This window comes from Urocitellus parryii, chromosome 2, assembly GCF_045843805.1.
Source record: "Urocitellus parryii isolate mUroPar1 chromosome 2, mUroPar1.hap1, whole genome shotgun sequence".
Classification (NCBI taxonomy): Eukaryota; Metazoa; Chordata; class Mammalia; order Rodentia; family Sciuridae; genus Urocitellus; species Urocitellus parryii.
This window is the reverse complement of record NC_135532.1, coordinates 39,396,240-39,422,243: the sequence shown is the minus strand read 5'-3', so window position 1 is coordinate 39,422,243 and position 26,004 is coordinate 39,396,240. Positions and strand designations below refer to the sequence as shown.

General features: G+C 38.6%; 1 protein-coding gene across 3 annotated transcripts in view; it reads right to left on the bottom strand.

The window, feature by feature from the left end:
- Sucla2 (succinate-CoA ligase ADP-forming subunit beta) overlaps positions 1-2,169 on the bottom strand; it is a 45,846-nt gene extending 43,677 nt beyond the window's left edge. For 2 of the 3 annotated variants that reach the window (XM_077792529.1, XM_077792542.1), the window contains exon 1: positions 2,047-2,169. In XM_077792529.1, the coding sequence (XP_077648655.1) occupies positions 2,047-2,136 (90 nt within the window). In that variant the 5' untranslated portion in view covers positions 2,137-2,169. The remainder of the gene's footprint in view (positions 1-2,046) is intronic. The other variant, XM_026393699.2, reaches the window with a different exon arrangement.
- Positions 2,170-26,004: the final 23,835 nt, after the last annotated feature.

Below are 26,004 nucleotides of genomic sequence, written 5' to 3'. Positions count from 1 at the left end.
GTGTGCTAAAAACCAAGGCCAACTTGGTCCCAGCCATAGAGTTCACAGATACGTAAATAAACAATAGTAATATATACAGAACGCTATGTCCGTAGTAGATAAGTTACTGGTTGCACCTAATTAGCTAAATGGATCAGAAGAAAAGATTCCTGCCCCCAGAAAGAAGAGGTTGCTCAACTAGTACAAAGTTACAATTAGATAGTAGGAGTATGTTCTAGTGACTATCACACAGCAGGGTGATTGTGATTAACAACAATGTATTATTTATTTTAAAACAGCTAGAAGAGAGGATTTTTTAATATTCTTACCACAAAGAAATGAAAAATGTATATGGTGATGGATATGCTACTTACCCTGGTAGACTTATATTGAATGTATGTGTGTGTGTGTGTGTGTGTGTGTGTGTGTATGTATGTGTGTATATATACATATATACACACTCAAACATCACACTAAACCTCAAAAATATATAAAATTATGTGCCAACTAAATAGAAAATAAAACTTTTAAAAAAATCCCACTGCCAAAAGGTTAACAATTCCTGGTCAAATTCAAGAAAATCTCTTAATTATATGCTCATAACATGGACTATTTCAACAAATATACAAAAAAAAAAAAAAACAGAATGAGGACTACACAAAATGTTGAAGAGAAATGCTAAACTCAATGTGTGACCTTGAACACATTTCCTGGGACTATGCACTCTGTGTCCCCATTCAAAAATCGAGAGTTTAGACCAATGTCTTTGGAAACTCTAAAGCTAAATATCTTAATGCCAGGGTGGCAACGAAGCAAAGCTGTTATAAAGACAATATATTAGGCATCACCATATGGAGAAACAAAGATTATTTTAAAGGAATTTCCAAAAGGACAAAGATTATGATTAAAATGAAAACATACTTGTTCTCCAAATCCCTATTATCTACAAACTAGGCAGCACTCTTTAAGAAGGCCAAAAAGAAATTAAAAAAAAAAATCACTTCTATTAGGAAACAAACTCATAGAACTCACTACCCCTAAACTGAAAGTACAAATAGCTTGGGGGGAAAAAGAAGCCTAAGTCTATTCATTCATGGTATGTCTGAAAAGTTCTTTCAAAAAATAACCTAATACTCTGGAAGTGGTTCATACTCTTCCATCGTTCTTGGTGTTAAGTATGGGAAACAATAGGCCAATTTTATGTTCCTGCTGTTTTAGAGCAGACTCAAGCACTTTGGCTTCTGAACCAGACAGTTCTGAAATTAAAAGTTCTCAGCTTCCACCTTACCTGCTAGGTTACCTGACCCAAATTACTAGTTCTCTTAGCCACAGTCACAGTATCAACCACCCACGCAGGTCTTACTGTCTCTCAGTGCTGCTGAAAAAGCTAATGCGCTTAGTATTAGTAGCACACTATCTGACACACTATGAATACTTAAAAACAAAACAACAAAAGTGGCTACTAAGTTACAGTCTGTCCAGAAATTAAGTGATTCAAAAGATTATTTTCCTTCCCCAACTGTTGAACTTCTACTAACCAACACAACAATAATATCAGTACTTCGGGGAGGGCAACTCGGCAGTCACTGCTGGTCGTCTTCAGTCTTTCCCACCTGTGACAGCTCCCCAGAGACACAGAGTACACTTGAAGGGCATCCCCCCCCCCCCCAAAGAGGGGCCACAGAGGCGTCGGCCGGCCGCCCGGGACGTGGAGTGGCGGCAGAAACTACCCCGGCCCCTTCACTTCCATTCCGAGCCCGCCCACTCCCCCACGGTCTCCTCAGAAAGTACCGGAGCAGCAGAGGCGGGACCTCCTAGCCGACCGAGGGCTGGAGACAAGCGGCGCCAACATGGGCCTGTTCGCGGGCCTGTTCGCAGTCCTGGCTAGCAGCACTCCCGGGCAAGCCGCCCACGGGCCCGCCAGGGCACCCAGGAAATGTCATCGCCGGCGAAGTGACCCCGAGCCGGGCCCTGGGTCCCCTCATATTCCGGCCACAGGGGCCACGAGTCCCACCTCGCCCTTTCTCCTGTCGACCCCTGAGGTGAAAGCAGTCTAAGCAGCAATACCTGGGCGGCGGCCCGAAGCGCCGTCCGGGGCCGGTGGCTCCTAAGGGCGGCGGCGGCCAACAGCCGGCTGTAGAATATGGAGGCCGCCATTTCTGAGTTCGACTGGGTACCCTCGCTCCTAACGCAGGCGCAAAGGCGCGCTGCGGCCCGAGGCGCTCACGCCCCGCCCACCACGCGTCGGAGGCGGGGCCTCGGGTTAACTGCTACAGCCAGGCTTCCAGTGCCTGGGAAAAGCAGTGTCTTCCCTGCACAAGTTAAGCTGGATTTGACCTGCGCAAAGCTAGCTTTGACCTTTGGAAGTTTCACTGCAGCCTCTTATTAAACGTGAAGCCTGAAGGCGAGGTGAACGTTCCCTAACGAATGGCAGTGAAAAGATGACCAGCGTCGCTACTTAGGCGACCTTAACTTCGAGCCTCGGTTGCATCTTCCGTAAAATGGGGTTCATTCAAGAAATGATTACTGAATGTCTGCTTTGTGTTAAACACCGCGCTGATGCGGATACAATAGTTAGGGAGGGGGGAAAAAACAGCTTTTCTGACGCTCGGGAAGAAGAAATGGAGTACTAGTTACCAAAGCTGAGGGCACAGTGAAATCAGCTGGAAAACCTTTTACAAATATAACCCCCGCTTAGGGGAGTGAGGACACTTGTGTTTCTGGGAGTTCTTTTCTTTTCTTTTTTTTATTATTTTAATTTATTTTCATGTGGTGCTGAGGCTCGAAATCAGTGCCTCACAAGTGATCACATATAAAGAGGTTGCACTTACTGTCAACCCAGCTCTCTTTTGTAATTGGTAATAAAGACAGCAGTTGAGCCATCACATAGGACCACACAACCAACCATCTGAGTCCAAAAGCAGGGGTTTTTTTTTGTTTTTTTTTTTTAAATAGAGAGTGAGAGAGGAGAGAGAGAGAGAGAGAGAGAGAGAGAGAGAGAGAGAGAGAGAGAGGGAGAATTTTTAATATTTTTTATTTTATTTAGTTCTCGGCGGACACAACATCTTTGTTGGTATGTGGTGCTGAGGATCGAACCCGAGCCGCACGCATGCCAGGCGAGGGCGCTACCGCTTGAGCCACATCCCCAGCCCCCAAAAGCAGGTATTTTAAGGACAAGTAGTTAAACCCAGAATAAAGTTCTGGACATCATGATACTATCTATAAATGAAATATTTGGGAATCAACCTAATAAAAGAGATGAAAGACCTCTACAAGAAAACTACAGAAACTAAAGAAAGAAATTGAAGAAGTCTAGCTTAGAAGATGGAAAGATCTCTCATGCTCTTGGATAGGCAGAATTAACATTGTGAAAAAGGCCATACTATCAAAAGTGTTATACAGATTTAATACAATTTCTATTAAAATCCCAATGGCATTCTTTATAGAAATAGAAAAAGCAGTCATGAAATTCATTTGGAAAAATAAGAATAGCCAAAGCAATCCTTAGCAAGAAAAGTAAAGCAGGAGGCATCACAATACCAGAACTTAAATTATACTACAGAGTGATAGTAACAAAAATGGCAAAATATTGGCACCAAAACAGATGCATAGACCAATGGTACAGAATAGAAGGCACAGAGACAAATCCACATAAATACAGTTATCTCATACTAGACAAAGGCATTGAAAACACATATTGGAGAAAAGATAGCCTTTACAACAAATGGTGCTGGGAAAACTGGAAATCCATATGTAGCAAAATGAAATTAAATCTCTATCTCTTAGCCTGCACAAAAATCAACACAAAGCGGATCAAGGACTTAGGCACTACAACAGAGACCCTACATCTAATAGAAAAAAAAGTGAAACCAAACCTCCACCATGTTGGCTTAGGAACTGAATTTCTGAACAAGACCCATAAAGGTCAAGAAATAAAATCAATAGTCAATAAATGGGATGGATTCAAATTAATAAGCTTCTTCTCAGCAAAGGAAACGATCATAATGTGAAGAGAGCCTACAGAATGGGAGAAAAATCTTTACCACATGCACCTCAGATAGAGCAGTAATTTCCACGATATATAAAGAACTCAAAAACTTAACACCAAAAACATAAATAACCTAATCAATAAATGGGCTAAGGAACTGAACAGACACTTCACAGAAGAAGAAATACAATTGATCCAAAAAATTATGAAAACATGTTCAAAATCTCTAGCAATTACAGAAATGCAAATCAAAACTGAGACTTCATCTCACTCCAGTCAGAATGACAATTATCAAAAATACAAGCAACAATAAATGTTGGCAAGCACATGGGGGAAAAGGTTCACTCATACATTGCTGGTGGGATTGCAAATTGGTGCAACCACTATGGAAAGCAATATGGAGATTCCTCAGAAAACTTGGAATGAATCCACAATTTCACCTAACTATCCCACTCCTCAGTTTATGCCCAAAGAACTTAAAATCAGCATATTACAGTAATGCAGCCACATCAATGTTTATAGAAGCTCAATCACTCTAGCTGAACTATGGAACCAACCTAGGTACCCTTCAATAGATGAATGAATAAAGAAAATGTGGTATATATACACAATGGACTACTACTCAGCCTTAAAGAAGAATGAAATTATGGCATTAGCCAGTAAATGGATTGAGCTAGAGAACATCTTACTAGGTGAAATAAGTCAATCCCAAAGAAACAAGAGCTGAATGTTTTCTCTGATATACAGATGCTAATTCACAATTGGTGGTAGGTATAGAAGAATAGAGGTACTTTGGATTAGACAGAGGAGAATGAAGGGAGGGATAGTAGAATTAATCAGACATTATTATCTTATGTACATGTATGATTACATGACTGGTGTAATTCTCCATCAACTACAACCAGAAGAATGAGAAGTTATACCCCATTTAGGTACGATGTGTCATGTATAAATACTTAGAACGAATTTTTTTAAAAAAAGAATTCAAGGGCCGGGGTTGTGGCTCAGTGGTAGAGCACTTGCCTAGCATGTGCGCGCCCTGGGTTCGATCCTCAGCACCACATAAAAATAAAGGTATTGTGTCCAACTACAACTAAAAAATAAATACTTTAAAAAATTCTTTAAAAAAATCAAGATGAGCCTCCCACCTGCTAACCTTGTTATATTTTTAGACAATCTGGAACTGGGGGACATTATGTTAAGTGAAACAAGCCAGACTCAGAAAGACAAGTACACTATGTTCTCTCTGGTAAATGGAAGCTTAAAAAGTTCACTCAAAAGCAAAATAGTGATTACTAGCAAGTAGGGGAGTGGAGTATGGAAAACAAGAGATTGGATTTGATCTGTGCACGAAGTATCATGTATGGAAATATCACAGTGAGTCCCATTAATATGTACAGTTACTGTGTGTTAATATAAAAATTAACACAGAAGCTTTACACAGAAGCTATTTTTTCACAGCAAAAACTTGCAATTCTTATACATAATGATCTTAGAAATTAGTAGTGGGAAGTACAGGACAGCAGAATATAATGAGTGCATTAGATACTGAGTTGTTTTTTTTGTTTGGTGTGGGGAGCTGCAAGGAAGAAGAGAAAATTAGTTGTTCTCCAAGTACAATGGAATTCCTACCTTTGACCTTTCTCTATATTTGCTTTCACTAGGAAAGTAAGGGCACAGAGTTCTGCTTGCAGGAAAAAAGAGAAAAGAAATTTCCTGAGGGGGGAGAAGATTTTAATATCCCCCCAATCCTTTAAATCATTTTAAATTTTTATACCCTCCACAGTTTGATGACCAGAGACAAAGCCTTAGCTGATATGTTTTACTGTTAACTTTAGAATTAATAATACAAAGTGCTGTAGAAACACCACCACAAGATTTGCTTACCCAAACTTCTACTTAGGGCTAAGATGAATAATAGCCATTTATTGAACACTTAGTCACATTCTTACATAAATATTCTGAGTTAGTCCTGACAACAATCCTACATTTTACAGAAGGAAAAATAGAGGTTTAGAAACAATACATAATTTTCCTAGTAACACAATTTTTATTTTGGTTACTTCCCAATTCAGCATGATAGGAAGAAAATTTGAGATTATAATTGAGATTCATGCCTCTCTTTTTCATTTTTTTGCCCCTTATCTTTCATGCCATTTAATTAATAATATTCACCACCTAAAGGAAAGAATGATAGAGGATAGGTTTGAAGTTGCAAATAAACATATTGTACTTTGAATTGCAAGAGACTGGACTTTGAGTTTCAAAAAGTCAAAGTCCACAAGGATTCAGACTCCAGGAAAAATTATGTGTCAGAAATAGAATTGGAATTACCTCACCCCTAGGGAGAATGGGGAGAAGAGAATAAGAAGGGAAGCAAGAAACTTAGTGACGTTTCCCCAAGAAGGGTGCCTGTGCTGTGTATTCCCAAGAGCCACTGTGTCTAGGACAAAGGGCAAGTCCACCCCTAGAGAGATTTGGGAATCTAGAACAAAGAGCACACTGAAGGGACACTCAAGATCTCAAAATGTCTTGAGCACAGGGAAGAAATGAAAACCTAGTAGGCGGGTGTTTCCTTGTAAATGAAGCTAAATCATATTGCTGGGATTTATACCTACTCAACAGAGTGGGGAGGCCTAGGCTTTCAGTGCTCTTAAGAGCTGTGGAGATAAGTTTGATGCTTCCAAAGGTAAAAATATGGATTATACCTGTAATGAACAATGACCCAGAGTAGATGGTAAGGGGGGTATGTCAATAGACATCACCTTAGATAATTAAACCAAGGGCTAGATGTTACCTTTGATCTATTGAAACATATATTTCCCATATCTAAGGTTTATGGAAAGAGAACAGATCCTGATTTAACAGACATTAAGTTTCTGGCAATTGGTATAAGAAGGATTAATGCTGGAGTTCAAATTCAGATGTAGAAAAATAAGCCATATTTCTCATACAGGTGAACATATAGAATGAACTTGGTATCATTGCATCACTGGTTCTAAACTCTGACTGTATCCAAGAATCACCTGGAAAGCTTATTAAAAAATACCTTTGGGCTGGGGTTGTGACTCAGTGGTAGAGCACTTACCTAGCATGTGTGAGGCACTGGGTTCGATTCTCCACACCACGTGTAAATAAACAAAATAAAGGTCCATTGACAACTAAAAAAATTTTTTTAAATATCTTTGCTTGGGCCCTATCACCAAGGATTATAATTTAGTTGCCTGTTGTGGGACCTATGGTAGTATTTTATAAATGTTTCCCTAGTATTTCTAATGAGTACTCAGGAATGACAACCACTCTTGTCCTGCTCTTTCTGTTATCCTCTCCATCTCATTGGAAGGGAGCAGTCAGTAGGAGAAGAGGAAGCCACCATGGATGAGCACTGGATTTAAAGTCCTTAGATCTAGATTTGACTTCTAGCTCTGCTCCATGTTAGCTGTGCAGTCTTAAGTAAGTCACTTACCCTCCGAGTTTCAGGTTCCACATTCGCTGTAAAGGATGAATTAGCTGCTGTAACAAATTGCACATGATGATTTAAAAAGCACAGAAATTCATTCTCTCACAGCTCTGGATTCTGGATAGTGAATCCAAACTCATTATCACTGGTCCAGTTCAAGGTGTCAGCAGGGCCATGCTCCCTCTGGAAGCCCTAAGGAAGATCAGTTCCTTGCCTTTTCCTGTTCCCTGTGGCTACTGGCATGCCTTAGCTTATGATTGCTTTCATCCATCTCTGTTTCCTTGTCAAATCTCCTTTGGTTGCCCTTTTATAAGGATACATGTGATTGCACTTAGGTACACCATAATCCAATATAGTGTCCCTATTTCAAGATCCTTAATTTAATAACATCTGCAAACTCCTTTTCTGACATAGAAGATAACATTCACAGGTTCCAGGCATTATGACCTGGACATGCTTCAGAAGGCCATTATTAGTCTGCAACAGTGGGGCTAATAATGAATATCCTGTCCACCTTGCAGGGTCATAGTTAGAAACAAGTAAGATATTAAAGCACCTTAAAATGTTATGCAATTTGTAATCATTATTACCGTTTTTTTGTGTGACTCAGATTTAAATACCTAATGAATTAGGTGTGCTGGGCCCCTGGCAGTCCTGGCACTTCACTTCTGCAGTTCCAGAACATCCCCCCTGAGGCAGAGCCAGGTCTATCCCAGTTCTATACTGTCATTTGTGAAAATGAAAAGCAGCCAGGCACAGTGGCACACACCTATAATGCCAACGGCTCTGGAGGCTGAGACGGGAGGATTGAGAGTTCAAAGCCAGCCTCAGCAAAAGCAAGGTGCTAAGCAACTCAGTGAGACCCTGTCTCTAAATAAGGTATAAAATAGGGCTGGGGATGTGGCTCAGTGGTTGAGTGCCCCTGAGTTCAATCCCTGGTACACTCTCCCCCCCCCCAAAAAAAAGGGCAAAAATGAGCTGAGGATGTGGTTCCATGATTAAGTACCCCTGGGTTTAATTCCTGGTACCAAAAAAAAAGCAAGAAAATTAAAAGTGAGTGGACACCAGCACAGTGGTGTACACCTACAATAAGAGGACTTGAGAGGCTGAGGCAAAAGGATTGCCCGGCTCAGCAACTTGATGAGACCTTATGTCAAAATTTAAAAAAAGGTCTGGGGATGTAGCTGAGTCATAGAGTTTCTGTGAGAATTGAATCCCCAGTAGCAGTAAATAATAAATAATCAAGAGATCATTTTCTCAAGACATTTACTCCTAGCTGTCGGAAAATTGATAAAAATGTGTTCTACAGTCTCAAAAACATAGTGTAAAAGGAATTGAGCAAATAAGGAAATATATTACTAGTGGGAGCCAGGTTTCTACCAGAGGAGGGAGTTACAAATATGGAAAGAACAAAATTAGAATGAACACTATGAAGTTATTCAGGAATTAAACATTAGTGTAAATTCATGGTCTTCAATATGTAGAAATAGGGATACACATAAATATAGATATCATATTAGGGCTCTCCAGAGAAAAAGAACCAATAGGATGTATATATAGAGAGATTTATTTTAAGGAATTTCTCATGATATTTTGGAGGTTGGCAAACCCCAAATCTGCAAGGCAGGCTAGCAGGGATCCAAGGAAGAGCCAATATTGCATTTGAAGTTGAAAGGCCATCAAGATGAAGAATACCCTCTGGCTCAGGAGAGGTCTTACGGAGGGCCATCTGCTTTACTCAGAGTCCACCAACACATATATAAATCTCATTCAGAAACACCTTCATAGAAACATTCAGAATAATGTTTGACCAAATATTTGAGTATTGTGGTCCAGTCAGGTTGACACAAAAAATTAATCATCACAGGTAAAAATGTGTGTGTATGTGTATGCACGCATGTGTGCGCTTAGTATGCTGAAAGGCCCTGGGAACAGAAACATTCAATAACAATAAAGCATACCTAGTTTCCAGTTCTTGAATTCCCTTTATATGTGTTGGTTTGGGCTTTTTGTTTTTCTGTATGTTTTGTAGTGCTAGGGATGAAATTCAGGGCCTCACGCATGCTAGGCAAACACTCTACCACTGATCCACACCCCCATCCAAGATCTTGAATTCTAATAGCTTTCTCCACTGAATGGAACCAGAACTTTCTGGAGAAATAGTTGATTACAGGATTTGGCAGGAAAATTATAAGATAAGCCTGGAAGGGCTGGAGTTGTGGCTTGGCAGAGCACTTGCCTAGCATGTGTGAGGCACTGGGTTCAATTCTCAGCACCATGTATCAAAAATAAAATAAAGGTCCATTGACAACTAAAAAATATATATTTTTTTTTAAAAAAGATAAGCCTGGAATATTTTGTTGAGCCAAAAAATAAGAATGTACTCAAAGAATGACATGAATGTGTAACAAATATTTAGAAGTCAATTTGAAAGAGCTCCCATTGGCCAATTATGAGACAATTTGCACAAGATAGTAAATAAATGTAGGGAAGACGGAGTAGCTATATTTTTTCTATTACTTTTTCTTAGTACAATTAAACACTGTAGTAGACATTATATATTAAATAAACACATGATGCCTCTGACAGGAACAGGGAAGCTAGTAAGGTAGGAACCTCTGGAACCAAGGAACTACATGGTGTTGAGTTCCCTGTTTTCTCTTTGCCTTATAGTTCCCAAAATAGGTGCTCAGGGATCCAGCAAACTGAAAATACTATCTGGGTATAGAAAAAGAAGCCCCAAACATTCTTCTCTTTTGGTGAGGGACTAGGAAGAATGTAGCCCAGCAAGACTGCTCTACTCTGGCCCAACATCACAGATAAAACTACTGTCCCATCTCAATGATCAGTAGGATCCAAGGGGAGCCAAGAATTCCAACCCCACAGGCTGAAAGAGGTACTCCAACATCCCATGGAGTGTGGCATCAGAGAACTCTGAGAATCTTATCCCCAGTGACTAGTAAAGAACTCCCTTCCTCCTACAATGTCAGTGGAGGCCACGTAGAAAGCCTGGACTTCTGTTCCAACCCATCAACAAGGTACTTCTCCCCTTCTGAGGAGGCCAATGGAGAGACAAGGTTTTCACCATTCTAGCCATCCTTACTATAGTGTCAGTGGAAACTGTCATTCTCATACCTGTCCAGCAGTAATGAGAAACCCACAAGTATACCTTCGGGATACTTGTGAACCAAAAGGTGAACCTGTACTTCTACCTCTACCTAGAAGTGCCTAGACAATATTTCTCCCTTTCCCTGCCAGAGCAGTGTCAGAAGCAGCCAGCTAAAATTGAAGGGTTAAATAAGATCAAAATCTCCTAACATAATATTAAACATCCAGATTTCAGTAGAAAAATCTCTCATTACACCAATAACCAGAAGGATCTCAAACTGGGGCAAAATACACACACACACACACACACACACACACACAAAATAAAGCCAGGTGTAGTGTCATACACGTGTAATCCCAGCAGTTCTGAAGGCTGAGGCAGGAGGTTTGCAGGTTCAAAGCCAGCCTCAGCATGTGGCAAGGCCTAAAGCAACTCAGGGAGAACTTGACTCTAAATATTTTTTTAAATAGGGATGGGGAAGTGGATCAGAGGTTAAGTATCCCTGAGTTCAATCCCTGGTACAAGAAAAAAAAGACAATTAATAGATGCAGCCAGGTGGTGGTATATATACACTGTAATCTCAGTAACTCAGGAGGCTGAGGCAGAAGGTTCATAAATTCAAGATCAGCCTCAGTAATTTAGCAAGACCCTCCGCAACTAAGTGAGACCCTATCTCAAAATTTAAAAAAAATAAAAAGGACTAGGGATGTAGCTCAGTGATAAAGTGCCTCTGGTTCAATCCCCAGCACCAAAGAAAGAAAAGGAAAAATAAATAGATGCAAACACTGAAATGACAGTGTTAGAATTATTGGACAAAAATTTTAAAGCAGCCAAAATAAAGATGCTTCAGGCAATTATAAACATGCTTGAGACAGGTGAAGAAAATTCTCAGCAAAAATATACAAGTAGGAACTAGGTAGAAATTCTAGAAATGCATACAGACTGGAAAAAAAAGAAATTAAAGTGTCTATCATGTTACAGGTGACATTATGGTCAACGATTCTACCCAAATCTTCTTGAATTAATAAGTGAACTCAACAAGATCTCAGGATATTTTTTTAAATCTATTTTATTTCTGTGTACTAGCAACAAACATGTGGACACATATTAAAAATATAGCTGGGCATGGTGGTGCTTGTCTGTAATCCCAGAGACTGTGGAGACTGAGGAAAGAAGAATAACAAGTTTAAAGCCAGCCTGGGCAACTTAGAAAGACCCTGTCTGAAAAATAAAAAATAAAGGGCTAGGAATATAGCTCAGTGGTAGAATGTCCCTGGGTTTAATCCCAGTACCACAAAAAAAGATAAATTAAATTAAATATATCATTTGCAATTGCTCCAAAATGAAATTTATAATAAAATATTTAGTACTTGTGTGTTCAAAACTACATGAGAACAATTAAAGAAATACTAAGGAAATAAAAAAGGTAAATAAGTGCAGAGGTAGAACATGTTCATAAATTGGAAGACTTGACATAGTAAAAACATAAATTCTCACCAAGTCAATATAGAGATTTAACATCATTCCTATCAGAATCCAAGCAAGACTTTTTTGTACACATAGATGAGAGTATTCTGAAATGTATATGGAAGAATAGAGGCAAAGAAACTAGAATATTGTTTTAGTCAGCTTTTTTCATTGCTGTAACCAAAAGACCTGACAAGAACAATTATAGGAGGAAAAGTTTATTTGGGAGGCTCATGTTTCAGAAGTCTCTGTCTTTAGATGGCTGACTCCATTTATCAGGGCCAGAGGGTGAGGCATGGCAGAAGAGTGTGGCAGAAGAAAGCAGCGCAGGACATGGAACAGGGAGAAGAGAGAGATTCCTCTCACCATGAACAAAACATAACCCCAAAGGCACACCCCCAGCAACCCACCTCCTCCAGCCTACAGCTGCCTACAGCTACCAACTAGTTAATACCTAGGAGGAGATTAAAACCCTGATTAGGTTAAAGCTCTCATAACCCAATTATTTCACCTCTGAACTTTCTTGCATTGTCTCATACATAAGCTTTTGGGGACACTAATATGGAACCTTAACAAATACCTAAAGCAATTTTGAAACAGGTGCAGAGGTAGAACATGTTCATAAATTGGAAGACCCTACCTGAGTAGAAATAGTCTACCTGAGTCTTGCACTTAGTACATAGGTACAAGGATCAAGATGGTGTAGTATTGGTAGCAGGGAAGACACACAGTTGATGGAACTGAACAGAATCTCTCTCTTCTACCTGTTCCACTGACTTTTGACAAAGATGCAAAAGCAACTCAACAGAGAAAAGATCATGTTTTAAACAAATGGTGCTAGAGCACTTGGATATCCTTAAGCAAACAAACCAAACAACACAGACCTCCACCAAAGACTCTCACCTCATACAAAAATTCACTCAAAGTGGATCACATGCTAAAATATAAAACACTAAACTGTAACTGAAACAAGCAGGAGGACATTCTTCAGGACCTTGAACTGGGTAAACAAATCAGTTTTTTAAAATGGACATAGTGAGGTTTATTTAACTCTCACTGGAGTATGAGACATTAAAATTGTGCATAGGAGCTGGGGTTGTGACTCAGCGGTAGAGCGCTCACTTAGCACATGCAAGGCCCTGGGTTTGATTCTCAGCACCACATAAAAATAAATAAAACAAAGGTATTGTGCTCAACTACAACTAAATATATATATATATATATATATATATATATATATATATATATATATATATATTTAAAAAATGCCTAAGAGCAGATTAAGAAAATTCATATGCACATATATCTTCACTTACATGGGATAATATCATCATTTTGGTTGAAGTGAGAGTATCAAGATGACTGCATTCTTTCCACTTTGACATCTTTATTCTTGTTCTGTTCCTAAAATAATATACCTTAAGCTTGTGCACATTATCTAAAAAAAAAAAAAAAAAAAAAAAAAAAAAAACAAGAAAGAAAGAAATTACGCCTAAATCTTATCTGTGAATGAGTCTTTAAATTATTCACTTATTTAGGAAAGCTTATCTAAAAAGTCCCCATCAGACATTTCCAGCTGGCTTTACAACTAGAAACCAATCTCACTGAAGCAGAGGACGTCTTCCCTGTAACCACAGGCTTGGCTGCTCCACTCATTGGCCCATTAGCACCTTCAGTGAAGGACAGAGACAGGCAAGAAAAGGCTCCAGTGTCCACTCCATCTTCTATGAATAGTAACAGTGCCAGCTGGTGTAGCCACAACTCTTTGTGTGGGCACTGGGAATCATCAAGAATTCCAAATGAGGAACCCTTGCTGTAAGTATCTAGAAATACAAACCAGTACCAAACAGCAATTCTCAAACATTTTGGTCTAAGGGTTCTTTAAAAACTCTTAAATTTATTTATACCCGTAAAGAACTTATGCTAAATAGCTGTCAGTAGAAGACAGCTAGATTCTGGCTATAATATTTCTGAGATGAAATACATGAAGAAATATATACAAATAAATAGTTAAGAAAAAGGGAATATATATTTTTCTTTGATACCAAAACTTGGTAATTACTAGTTTCTTACGATTTGCTTCACTGTGGAATCTAAAATCATACCAATAAATTTTTCATCCTGTTACTTTAAAATCCACTGGTCTATTATGAATGTTGAATGAATCTTTACCCATCTATAATTTTGTACCACCAATGATTATTTGGGAAAAGTACTGGTTCACTGAGTTATGTAGCCCTTCTCAATGTGGACATATTCCATTGTAAAATATTTTTTTAAATATTTATTTTTTAGTTGGACACAATATCTTTCTTTATTTATTTTTATGTGGTGCTGAAGATCGAACCCTCGCATGTGCTAGGTGAGCACTCTACCACTGAGCCACAACCCCAGCCCCATAAAATATTTTTAAAATGACATTCATTGAGATCACCATCTTGGACTGAGGATGTAGCTCAGTGGTAGAGTGCTTGCCTAACATGCACAGGCACTAGGTTAGATCCCCAGTATTACAGTATTACATACACACACACACACACACACACACACACACACACAAATTTTTATGTGTGTTTGTGTACACGTGTGAATACATACATACAGATACACATAGTCATCTCATATCATTATAAAAGCCTTTACATATTAGGAAGTTGTAAAGCTTAGGGTGGCAAATAAGTTCCCAAAATTCTAACATTCACTTGAAAGTTTGAATTATGCCATTTTGGCAAGAAATAGTATCAGTTGTTTACCTTGAAATGACAGGTTCACTTTATTGATTTTTGAGACAATGTCTACCAGATACCTAAGTCTGAAAATCAGTTTGTCTGACAGTCCTTATTATTTGTTTTGTTTTAGGCACTGGGGATTTAACCCAGGGGCACTTTACCACAGAGCAACATCCCAAGCCACTGCCCACCACCGCCCTTTTTAAAAACAGTCTAAGTTGCTTAGGGACTCACTAAGTTGCTGAGTCTGGTCTTGAGCTTGCCATCCTTCTGTCTCAGCCTCCTGAGCTGGGATTATAGGCATGCACCACCATCCCCAGCTGGTCAGTCCTTTTTTGAAGTAAAAATGGTGAATATGAGGCTGGACCCAGAGACTCAAAGAGTGAAGCCATCACGTAGGGACCCTGCCTGAGCATGGCCAAGGATAGAAGCTGTGCAGAGCACACAGGGGCCAGTGGGATTCTTTCCCAGCCTTGAAATCAAACTTTGGCTGAAGGGCACTGGCTCCTTAGGACTCACTCACCTGTAGTCCTGACAAGGGAGGATGGCCAGGAGAGCTCCCTGCCTGCACCCACTTGCTGGCCTGTCCATCTGACAGCAGGTGCTGCCATCACGGTGACTGCTGCTACACTCAGTGCAGAGGAGGCCAGCTGCAGCCCCAAGATGGATGGCTAACCCTGGCAGTATGTTAATCAGCATGTCCTGTGTGTCTATGGCCACATCTCCAATTCCACTCCAGACACTCTGCAGACCTAACAGAAGGTTGGTGATGATGTTTTCAATGGAGCTGTCTTCCTTCAGAGGGCAGATGGCAAGAAGTTTGTCTGTGTAGTCAGACAGGTACAAGTATGACAGACTGAGAGCTCTTGCAGGTGTACAGTATGAATAGGGACCTGCCTGGGTTCACAGTCCAGAAAGGACAAGGCAGGCACAGGGCCACATTACATCTATGGAGGCCAGCTCCCCACCTATGCTCCTTCCATGGTCGCTTGTCCTTTGCCATCAGCCTTTCTGCAATAAGTACAATAAGTGAATGAATGGCAGGAAGAGGGCAAGTAATCCATCTGTGGAACTACTTTATAAAAATATCCATTCTCTATCCATGGTTGAGGGGAGAGGTAAGAAACTTAGAACATCTTTTGGGAAAGCAATTTTGCAAAACATAGCAGTCTTAAAAATGCTTCATGTAACCAGATTCATTACCCAGTACTAAATTTTAAAAAAGAGAAAAAACAGTATGAGATGAAAATTAAGTGAAAAGGGACTCATGGGTATGAGGCAAAATGATCTTGCTGCTATTAGCACCAGGACAGCAGGGCTTTGTTCAGGGCTTTGGTCCCTTCTAGATGAGCACCTGGCTTTCAAAACACCGACAACAGATGTATGTTGAATGAATGAACAAACAAAAGGATTGACTAAGCTGTTTATGGGATAGACTAGGAAAAAACAACAAACTGCAGTATAATTATGTTTGAATTTCTGATGGGATTATGGGAAATTTTCTTACTTTTGTAAGTCTTTAAAATTTCATTACAATGAATGAACATTTACTTTTTCCTGATTATAAAAGTAGCTTTAGAAATAATTCAATTTACTTGGTACTTAGTAACAAAAAATGAATACTTCACTAAAAAGATATAAGTAAATCCATGAAAGATGGTTAATGCCATTAGTCCTTAGAGAAATGCACCTTAAAATGACTGTAGAGAGCACTACACACCTATTAGAATAGAGAGGAGTGGGAGGCAGGAGGAAATTTCTGGGAGTGATGGACATGTTTACCATTTTGATTGCAGTGATAATTTCACAGTTGGGTATTTATGTCAAGTTTATCAAATTATACACTTTAAACATGATATGCCTATTCTATCTCAACAAAACTGTTCAAATATTAAAATGGTGATGCCTGAAGAAAGCAGCTAGTTCAGCTTACAACTCAACCACACATTGCTTTTCCTTAAGATAACCATGAACCATCTTCCATTTCATCACACAGAAGATTGAACAGATATGTTCTTATAGATTGTTTTAATGGACTTAATCTTTACTGTTTCATTAAGGAAAATCTTAGGTAAAAATTAGTATGCTTCTTACATTGCATGGGTATGGTGGTGAGGGATTCAATAATAATTGAATGGTTTTATGTCATAGTCTTGATTCCTGCTAAGCTCTAGCAATTTTACCCACCACTGCTTTTTATCATCAATGCAAATAATGGGGCAAAATAAATATATCTTTGTACTATTATGAGAACAGTTTTGGTGTTGTGGATCCCTTGAAAGGGTCTCATGGCCCCCAAGTGTCTGTGAACCACACTTTGAGAACCTCTAGACAAAACACTGTAGAAAGAAATTAGTCAAGTCATAAATGTTGAGAACAACCCCCCAAATGTGGTTTTGTATAGCAACTTATCATACAATTTCTCATGGGTTACCTCATTTGGTCCTTATAACACTTTTTAGATTGTAGGTAATACTGTATATTTTTTCACACACACAAGAAAACAGCCTTTGAGCTCACTGAAATACTCTGCTTACTGTCTTAGCTAATAAGCAATGGAGTTGCATTCAAAACTAGATTTTCTGACTCTAATTGCAGAATGTTCCTCACAATACCATATTTCTTTTCTGCCTTGCCATGAAATAATTATCTGCTCTTCTTTTTCCTCCTCAATATGTGTGTAGCCTGCCATCTATTTATCCTCACCCCTAATCCTGAGATTGTTCTAAACTTGACAGGAACCTTGTATAGTGGACAATATAAGGAATTTCAAAACCTGGCTCATGAATAGTGTTGAAAGTTTAGAAGATTTTCTTCAAAGGGAGTAAAGACCTTAGCAAAAATATCTACCATAAAGAGGGCATATAATAAGCAAGGACATCTCAGCAGACTGCTCAGTGCTGTTCTATATACACCTTGATGTGGCCCTGGGAGCTGACAGTAACTACTGGTATGCATCTGGGTCCCTAGAAGATCCTGGGCATCAGAGCGATCGCACCAACATAGACCCTTCACATTGAGTCTGTTAGTAAAAAGAAACAATTTTTTTTGGTTGTTGTTCTTTTTTTAAAAAAAATATTTTTTTAGACATTGATGGACCTTTATTTTGCTCATTTATTTATATGTGGTGCTAAGAATCGAACCCAGTGCCTCACACATGCCAGGCAAGAGCTCTACCACTAAGCCACAACCCCAGCTCCTTGGTTGTTATTCTTTAAGCCACTTTCCTGATTTTTTTACAACTGAATTTTACACTAATTAACATACCTTCATTTTCTTGAAGATTTTAATTCCACTTTAAATCCATTATTCTTCTTCCCATTATTAATCCATTCATAATTCTTCATGATTGTAATAATCATAAGAGGAGCCTTTCTAGTTCTCTAGCATTTCATCAAAATTGTACTTATTCAAGTATCCAAACTACTTTTGCCTTTGGTTTCCACACTTCTAAGTCAAATGGTCTGCTTTTCTCACTTCACAGTATCCACTGGAGGATTGAACACAGAAGATCAGTATCCCTGAAACATTCTCTGAACTTCGATTCTGGAACACTATCATCCCCTAGTTTTCTTTTCATATTTTAGGACTCTCCTTAGTTTCCCTTTGTTGTTGTTGTTTTAAAATTTTATTATATTTATTTTACTCTTTTACATGGTGCTGAGGATGGAACCCACTGCCTCACACATGCTAGGCAAGCGCTCTACTACTGAGCTATAACCCTAGCTCCCTTTGTTGGTTTTTGAACTATTTCCCTTTTCTAAATGCTCTCATTCCCTTGCTGATCTCATCCAGTTTTCAAAGCAAATGTTTGATAAAGGCCTTCATCTAGAATAAAGAACTCTAAAGTAAGAATACAAATATCAATTTTTAAATGTACAAAAGATTTGAAAAGTCACTTTACTAAAGCAGATAAATGAATGGCAAACAAGAATACATGCACACACAAATTAACAACATCATCATTGTTAGGGAAATGCAAGTTAAAATCACAATGAGTACCTCAGTCTGGTTTGTGCTGCTATAACAAAATACCTGAGATTGAGTAATTTGTAAAGAACAGAAATTTATTTGTCCCTGTTATGGAAGCTGAGAAGTGGCACTGGCACACTAAAGCCCAGTCTCTGCTTCAAAAATGGTACCTTGAGCACTGAGTTCTGCAGCGGAGAGGAACACCATGCCCTCACATGGAAAAAGAGAAGAAGAGAGAGAGATCCACATCCACAAGCACTTTTTTATAGTACCACTAATTCATTCATGAGGGCAGGGCCCTCAAGACTGACATACCTCCCATTTGGCCCTACCTCCCAGTATTGTCATACTGGGGAGTAAGTTTCCAAAACATGAATTTTGGAGGTGACACATCCAAACTATAGGCATGAATTATTCCTACAGACATATTAGGATGATTAAAATTAAAAAGACTGGTGATATCAAGTGTCAGCAATGAAGTAGAACAAACTGGAACTCTCATACATCACTGATGGAAATGCAAAGTTGTACAGCCACTTTGAAAATGAGTAACGGATTCTTCTGATCCCTTGCTGGTCTATGGAATCCATGCTGAATGCATATTAATTAAATGATACTTTCTTCTCAAAGCATTACAATGTTGTATGAGCCACAACAAAAACCTCATACATCTAGGGCATCTGTAGTAAAGAAACACAAGGAAGATAAAGCTGAAAGTTCAATCATTTAATCAAGACAGAACATGACTTAAAGGGACTGATTACATTATTTGATTATACCAAGTTAAATCATAATGAATATTTACTTAATTCTGCACAGACTCACATTTCAGCTAGTGATGAAGAATGTTGGGGGAAAGGCTAGACAGAGAGAGAATAAGAGATCATTTTCTTTGGACATCTGAATTGTGGTATAATTTGAATATGTGATTTTCTAACAGGGGCCCACTTCATGCTTTCAATATAACCCTTTCTGCTTCTTTTAAAATTAAGGGCTGGGGTTGTGGCTCAGTGGTAGAGTGCTTGCCTAGCACATGCAAGGCCCTGGGTTTGATCCTCAGCACCACATACAAACAACAACAACAAAAAAACATTGTTCTGAGACAAGGTTCATGGCAAAAAAAATAATAAATAAAATTAACATTTTTTCTTTCCTCATTCTTTCCCCCCCACTGTAATCACAGGGGAAGCAAGATTAACTTTCTTCCAGTCCTAGGTTGAGTAATGTGTCCTCCAGAGTTATCTGTCCTTTGGCTCACAGACCACAGGAATGAAAGAATCCAGACTTGTGGGTAGCACCTGTGGATCTAAGAAATAGCTATCTCTCAAGGCTATAAATGAAATATAACTCCCGTCAGGGAACAACTGGAATGTAGCCTTTATGTCCCTTCTTTAAAAGTCCACTGTTCCTGCTGGCTGATAGAATCATAGCCTCTGGGGCAGGAGTCCCTTCTGTTTCTCCTTTGCTAGCAAAGCAATATCCTCCTCTTCCTCCTCCTCCTATTCCCCCTCCTCCCTCTCCTCCTCCTCCTCATTTTTCCTCTTACTACTGGGAAAGAGTACTGAGCTTTTCATATCAATTCAGTTATAATAGGCACCATACAGTACTACAGAAAACTGCAAGATGGGTTTTAAATTACATTGAGTTTCAAATGTCAAACGCAGGGACTTGCCAAGAGGAAGGAGGAAAAAGAAACTGGTTCAGTTCAAGCCAGAGGCTGAGGCAGGAGAAAAACCAAGAATATTCAGTCAGGACAAGGTTGTGTAGGGCAGGGTAGAATGAAGAAATCGATGCTGGGATCTCTCCCAAATCAGTGCCCTGAGGTGTTATGAGTGAAGGAAGGAGGAATTCGGCAACATTACCTTAATTGAATCATTTCATCTTCTATCCTAACTGTATTAGTAGGGTAACTTTCAGGAAAGTAAAGGAAGTCCTGTTCGTAATTCATTGCTAGGAATATTTCCAAGGAGGAGATCTTTATTTTGTGTAAATTGCTAAGTAAGATACTTTCAGATTTAAGAACAGACTTAATAGATAAATAAGATGAATGGAAAATAAACAGATAAACTGTCATTAAAACAAGGATATATTAGAGCAGAACCAGAGTCAGTTTGGGGAGAATTTCAGCATCCTGCAGAATGAGAATACAAAATTTCTGTGTAAAGGGGAAGGAAGAAGGGCTCACACTTGGAAAAATCCTGGAGTTAAGCCAAAGTGGGACCCCTGTGTCTGGGCCTCTACCCTTCAGCTGAGAATGTGGATAAACTAGAAAGGAAGCTCTGTTATGCTGTGCCCCTCCCCTGACTCAGGCAATGGCAAGGCCCTACTGAGGTGGATGGCGCAAGGCGTCCATCCTCTGGAGGAGCGCAGTATGTTTCTGGGAATGGGCTGGTTTGTTTTTGTATTCCTTTAATAAGTATAGTTGAGATTTCTCATATGACCATTAAGTATGAAGGAAAAAACATGACTTTCCCAATTAATGCAACTACTTATAAGAATAGATCTGTTTGCTCTAAATGCAATGATTCAGCTGTGGAGCATAAATTGTTAATGTCTAATGAAAAACTCCCTGTATTCCTGTCAAGGAAGCTTTTGAAAAATTAAATTAAAATCTAGAGAAGAAGAATTAATGTTAAGAAGACAGATTAGTGCTTAGTACTGGGCAACCTGTTCTTGTTCCTGTGCACAATGGTTTGTGTTCTTACTCTTGTTTGATTAAAATTAATAACAAGTTAACCACTTGCCGTAACCATGGCACTGGTTCCAGTCAGTAAGTCAAGAAAGAATAGTCAAGGTATAGGCCAATAGTTGGGACATTTCTAACTATTATTAAAAGTTAACTAAACAGAAACAGCTCGAAGCAAAACTCGAACTGAAAGGAAAAATGCTTGCTTATGCATAAGCCAAGATACATTCTTCTATTCTAATTGTAGCTACATAATATTTTGTTTCTTTGAATAATGATTCCTGTTTTGTAACCACAAAGTACTGAGAGCCTTCCAAAATGAAAAGTATATATGATCAACTTCACAAGTAAAGATTGGGATTCAGCACCTTCACTGTGGTGTCTGTGTTGTTTCTCCACCCGCTTTCGCCGACTCCTCACCATCCGTTCGTCTCCTGAGACCCCCTGTTGGAGCTGGACTCCGACACTGTTAGGATCTAATGCTGCAGTAATTACTGTGTATCCTGTTCAATTGGTTGGGACCCTATAGAAGGGAATTTGATATGTGGATTCTCTAATAATTAGAGTGAGTAACATCTAAAATGGGTTGGTTTGTATTTCTCTTACCTGATTCACATTTTTCAGTATGATGTCTTTTCCTTTCATAACCATTTGTGCATGGTGTGACTTATGCAATCTTTTTACATACAGCATAAAGTTTTCAGGAAAAATCAATTACTAGCTTGTGTATATACATTGAAACTATTCTTCTTCATTGGTATAGAGAGCAGCTTTCATTCAGGCATTCATTTAAGGGTACTTATGTGTTAGTCCCTGTTCAGGGTATTGGGAATACAGAGCTCAAAGACCTCCTCCTTGATCTCAATTCTTCTCTGCATTGATGTTCCTCTTTGGTCTTTCCTTTATGCAAGGTAGACTCTTGTCCATTCCATCTCTTCAAAGCATGGCTAAAATCAGGTAGTAACATATAGTTAGACTTCATTCAAGACTTTATAAAATGGAATTACAATGCAGTAAAGGAAAACTCGAAACCAACCACTGAATGTGACTTATCCTGAATGTCATAGGCTGTCCTCCTCACATACCTGCACACTCTTAGCCCACAACTTCTTACTATGTTTTAGGAGCAGCCTGCTCTCTTTAATAGGAATGCCTATGATAAATACCACCAGTCCCTCAACTCCTCCAAGGCCCAGTGAGAGAAGGAGCCTGCCTCCAGATAGCTCAAGCAAAGGCTAGCTTACACAGAAATATAATCTTCAGAGACATGACTCTACACACAAGTGAGACCAGAGATAAAACTCGTGTTGAGTCCCATATCCCCACTGTTGAAGACTGAACACCAGAGAAATGCCAAGGCAAGGGCAAAAGTTTTATTTAAATGATAGAACAGAGATAGAGAGAGACTCCTCTACAGAAGAGGGGGTCTAAGTTGGTGCCCAAGGGAATGGGGGGGTAGGTATCCTACTCCTTTTATAGATTTCAGATTTCCTTTGCTCTCATGCCCCCTCTTCCCATTCTGCCTATGTGACCCCAAGGATAGAGTGATCCAAGAGGGGGAGGATGAAGATACCCAGGGATACAGACAGGAATGGAGCCACCCAGCGACTACTTATTAACAACTCCTTGCTGAGGGGAACAATTCCCTGGAGGCAGGTAACCTCCGCAACAGTTTGCAGGAGGGGAAAGTGCTCTGGAAGTATTAGCATTTTATTTTCTCTTGAATCAACCCCCATCTTCCTGATCCAGTCCTTAATTACCTACACTGACTGTCCTTGTGCCCCAGCCTCACAAGGATGACAAATTTTGATATTAAGTGCAACAGTTTAGTTATGCACTGTCTGGACCCTCTTCACTGCTAAACTACATCCTGGCTTATCCTTTCTGCAAGCAAACATTACATTGTTCTATTTTGCTTTTTTTAAAATGTCAGTTGTATTGAAGTTTAATATATACATAGTAAAATTCACCCTTTTAAATACATAATCCTCAGTTACAAACACATAGTCAAGTCACTGCCATCTTATAGAATCCCTCAATGACCATAGAAAATGTCTATGCCCTTTCATAGTTAACCCTTTTCTGTATCTTTAGTCCCAGGAAAACACTGACCTGTTTTCTGTGACTAGAGTTGGACCTATCCATATTATCTTTGCTTTTGCCTTGGCAACCAGTTGCAGGAGAAGGGGTAAGGCTTTGGAGACATTGCATTTTATTTCCTTTCCTCTTGAGTCAACCCCCATCTTTCTTTCTTTCTTTTCTTTTAGTTGTAGATGGACACAATACCTTTATTTTATTTTTATGTGGTGCGGGGGATCAAACCCAGTGCCTCACGCATTGCAGGCAAGTGCTCTACCACTGAGACACCACTCAGGCCCCAGCCCCTATCTTTTTGATCAGGCCCAATTATTACCTACACTGACTAACCTTTTGCCCCTCCTCTCAGAATCATTCAGCATGTAGCCTTTTACATCTGATTTCTTTCACTTAGCCTAATGTAACTGCAATTCATTTATGTCACAGTGGTTATCTGAACTTTGTTCCTCTATATTGTGGAGTAATTTTCCATTTATGAATGTACCACCCTGATTATTCATTCACCAGTGGAAGAAATATTTGAGTTGTTTCCAGTTTTTAATGATTTCAAATAAAGCCACTATAATAGCTATAAGAGATCTTTGTATAAGCTTTCATTTATCTCAGGTAATTATCTAGGAGTGAGCTGTTAAGTAGTATGATAATCATATACTTAACATTTTTTGAGACAATGAATTGTTTTCCAAAGTGATTGTACCATTTTGCATTCCCACCACCAGCTCATGAGAGTTCTAACTGCTCTGTATCTTTAGCAGTGTTTTGGGTATGGGGGGGAGCACTTGAGTGTGTGGTAATCTTATTCATTCTAATACAGGCATTGAAGAATCTCACTGTAATTTAAATTTCCATTTTTCTAACAATTCATGACATTTAGCATATTTTCACGTACTTATTTTCCATTCAACCTCTTTTTAGTGAAATATCTATTCAATTATTTTAACCATTTATTTTCAGTTGCTTTATTACTGAGTTTTGGAGAATTTTTATATATTCTACATCCATTCCCTTATCAGATAATGTACTTTGCAACTATTTTCTCCCAGTCTTTTTATTCTCTTAGCATCTTGGTTAGCTTGGACTCTATAAAAAAAATACCGCAAACTTTGTGGCATAAACAAGATATCTCTTTCTCATAGTTCTAGAGTTTGTTTAGTCAATGATCAAGGTGCTGGTAAATTCAGTCCAAAGTGAGGACTTTCTCCTGGCTCCTGTATAGTCAACTTCTTGTTGTACCTGGAGGATTGGGGCCAGAGTAGAAGGATTCTGATCTCTTCTTATAAGGGCCCTAATCCTACAAGAGCTCCCAGTCTTATGACCTCATCTAAGTTAATTAGATGTCCCCATTAGATTAGTCCTCATTTTCAAATTATCTCATGTTAGGGGGGAGGGTTTCAATATATGAATCTGAAAGTACCACACAACTCAATCCATAGCAATTTCTCTTGAAGAGAATGAATTTTTTAAATTTTTAAAAAATGTTTTAGTTGCCAATGGATTTTTTTACTTTGTTTATTTATATGTGTTGCTGAGGATTAAACCCAGGACCTCACACATGCCAAGCAAGTGCTCTACCACTGAGCCAGAACCCAGTCCCATGAATTTTTAATTTTGATAATATACAAGTTACCAATTTTTCTTTTAAGGATCATGCTTTTGATGTCATGCTGAGAAATCTAGGCCTAACTCTAACCTGAATCGCAAAGATTTTCCTCTAGAAATTTTATACTTTCATATGTTTTTCTATCTACAATTCATTTTGTGTTAATTTTTATTTATGGTCCCAAGTACCATTTGAGGATCTTTTAATTTCTTGTGTATATGTGTGTATCCTCTGAATTTTTCATGTGAAAAAATTATTTTGACTATTTTCAACCTTTGTCTATCCAAATAAATTTTCGAATCAGGCTAGTTATCAATTTCTACCATTGTGGGGAATAGGGATAGAAACAAAAAACCGTCTGGTGTTTGGTTGGGATTACACTGAATGTATATAAATCAATTGGGAAATAACTGTCATCTTAACAATATTAAATCTTCTGATCCATGATCATAATATTTTTTTTAATTTAAATTTTAAGACTTAATAAGATGAACACATATCTTTTGCTAAATTTATCCTTATTTATGTTTTCTATGCTTTTATAGATGGTTTTAAAATCCAATTTTCTGATCATTCTTTGCTATATACAATTGACTTTGTATATTAACTTTGAAATTTATGATCTTGCTAAACTCATTTAGTTGTACTAGTAACTTTTTTAATGGACTTTTCAGGATACAGAATAAGCATATACTTAGAAGTAACTAAGCAAATAATGAAATAATAGTTCAAAGAATAAAACTGTCTCTCAAAGTAGAACTACTGATTAGAACTGTTAATGCAATTTTTGTACCCTCTGACTTTTTAAATAATGTACATGTCCATTGAGTGGAAATATAAATTTATATATTTTAAATACTCACCATCCCAAGATTTAGTCATTTGTTTTTAATTTTAATTATAGCTCTTTCATTTAG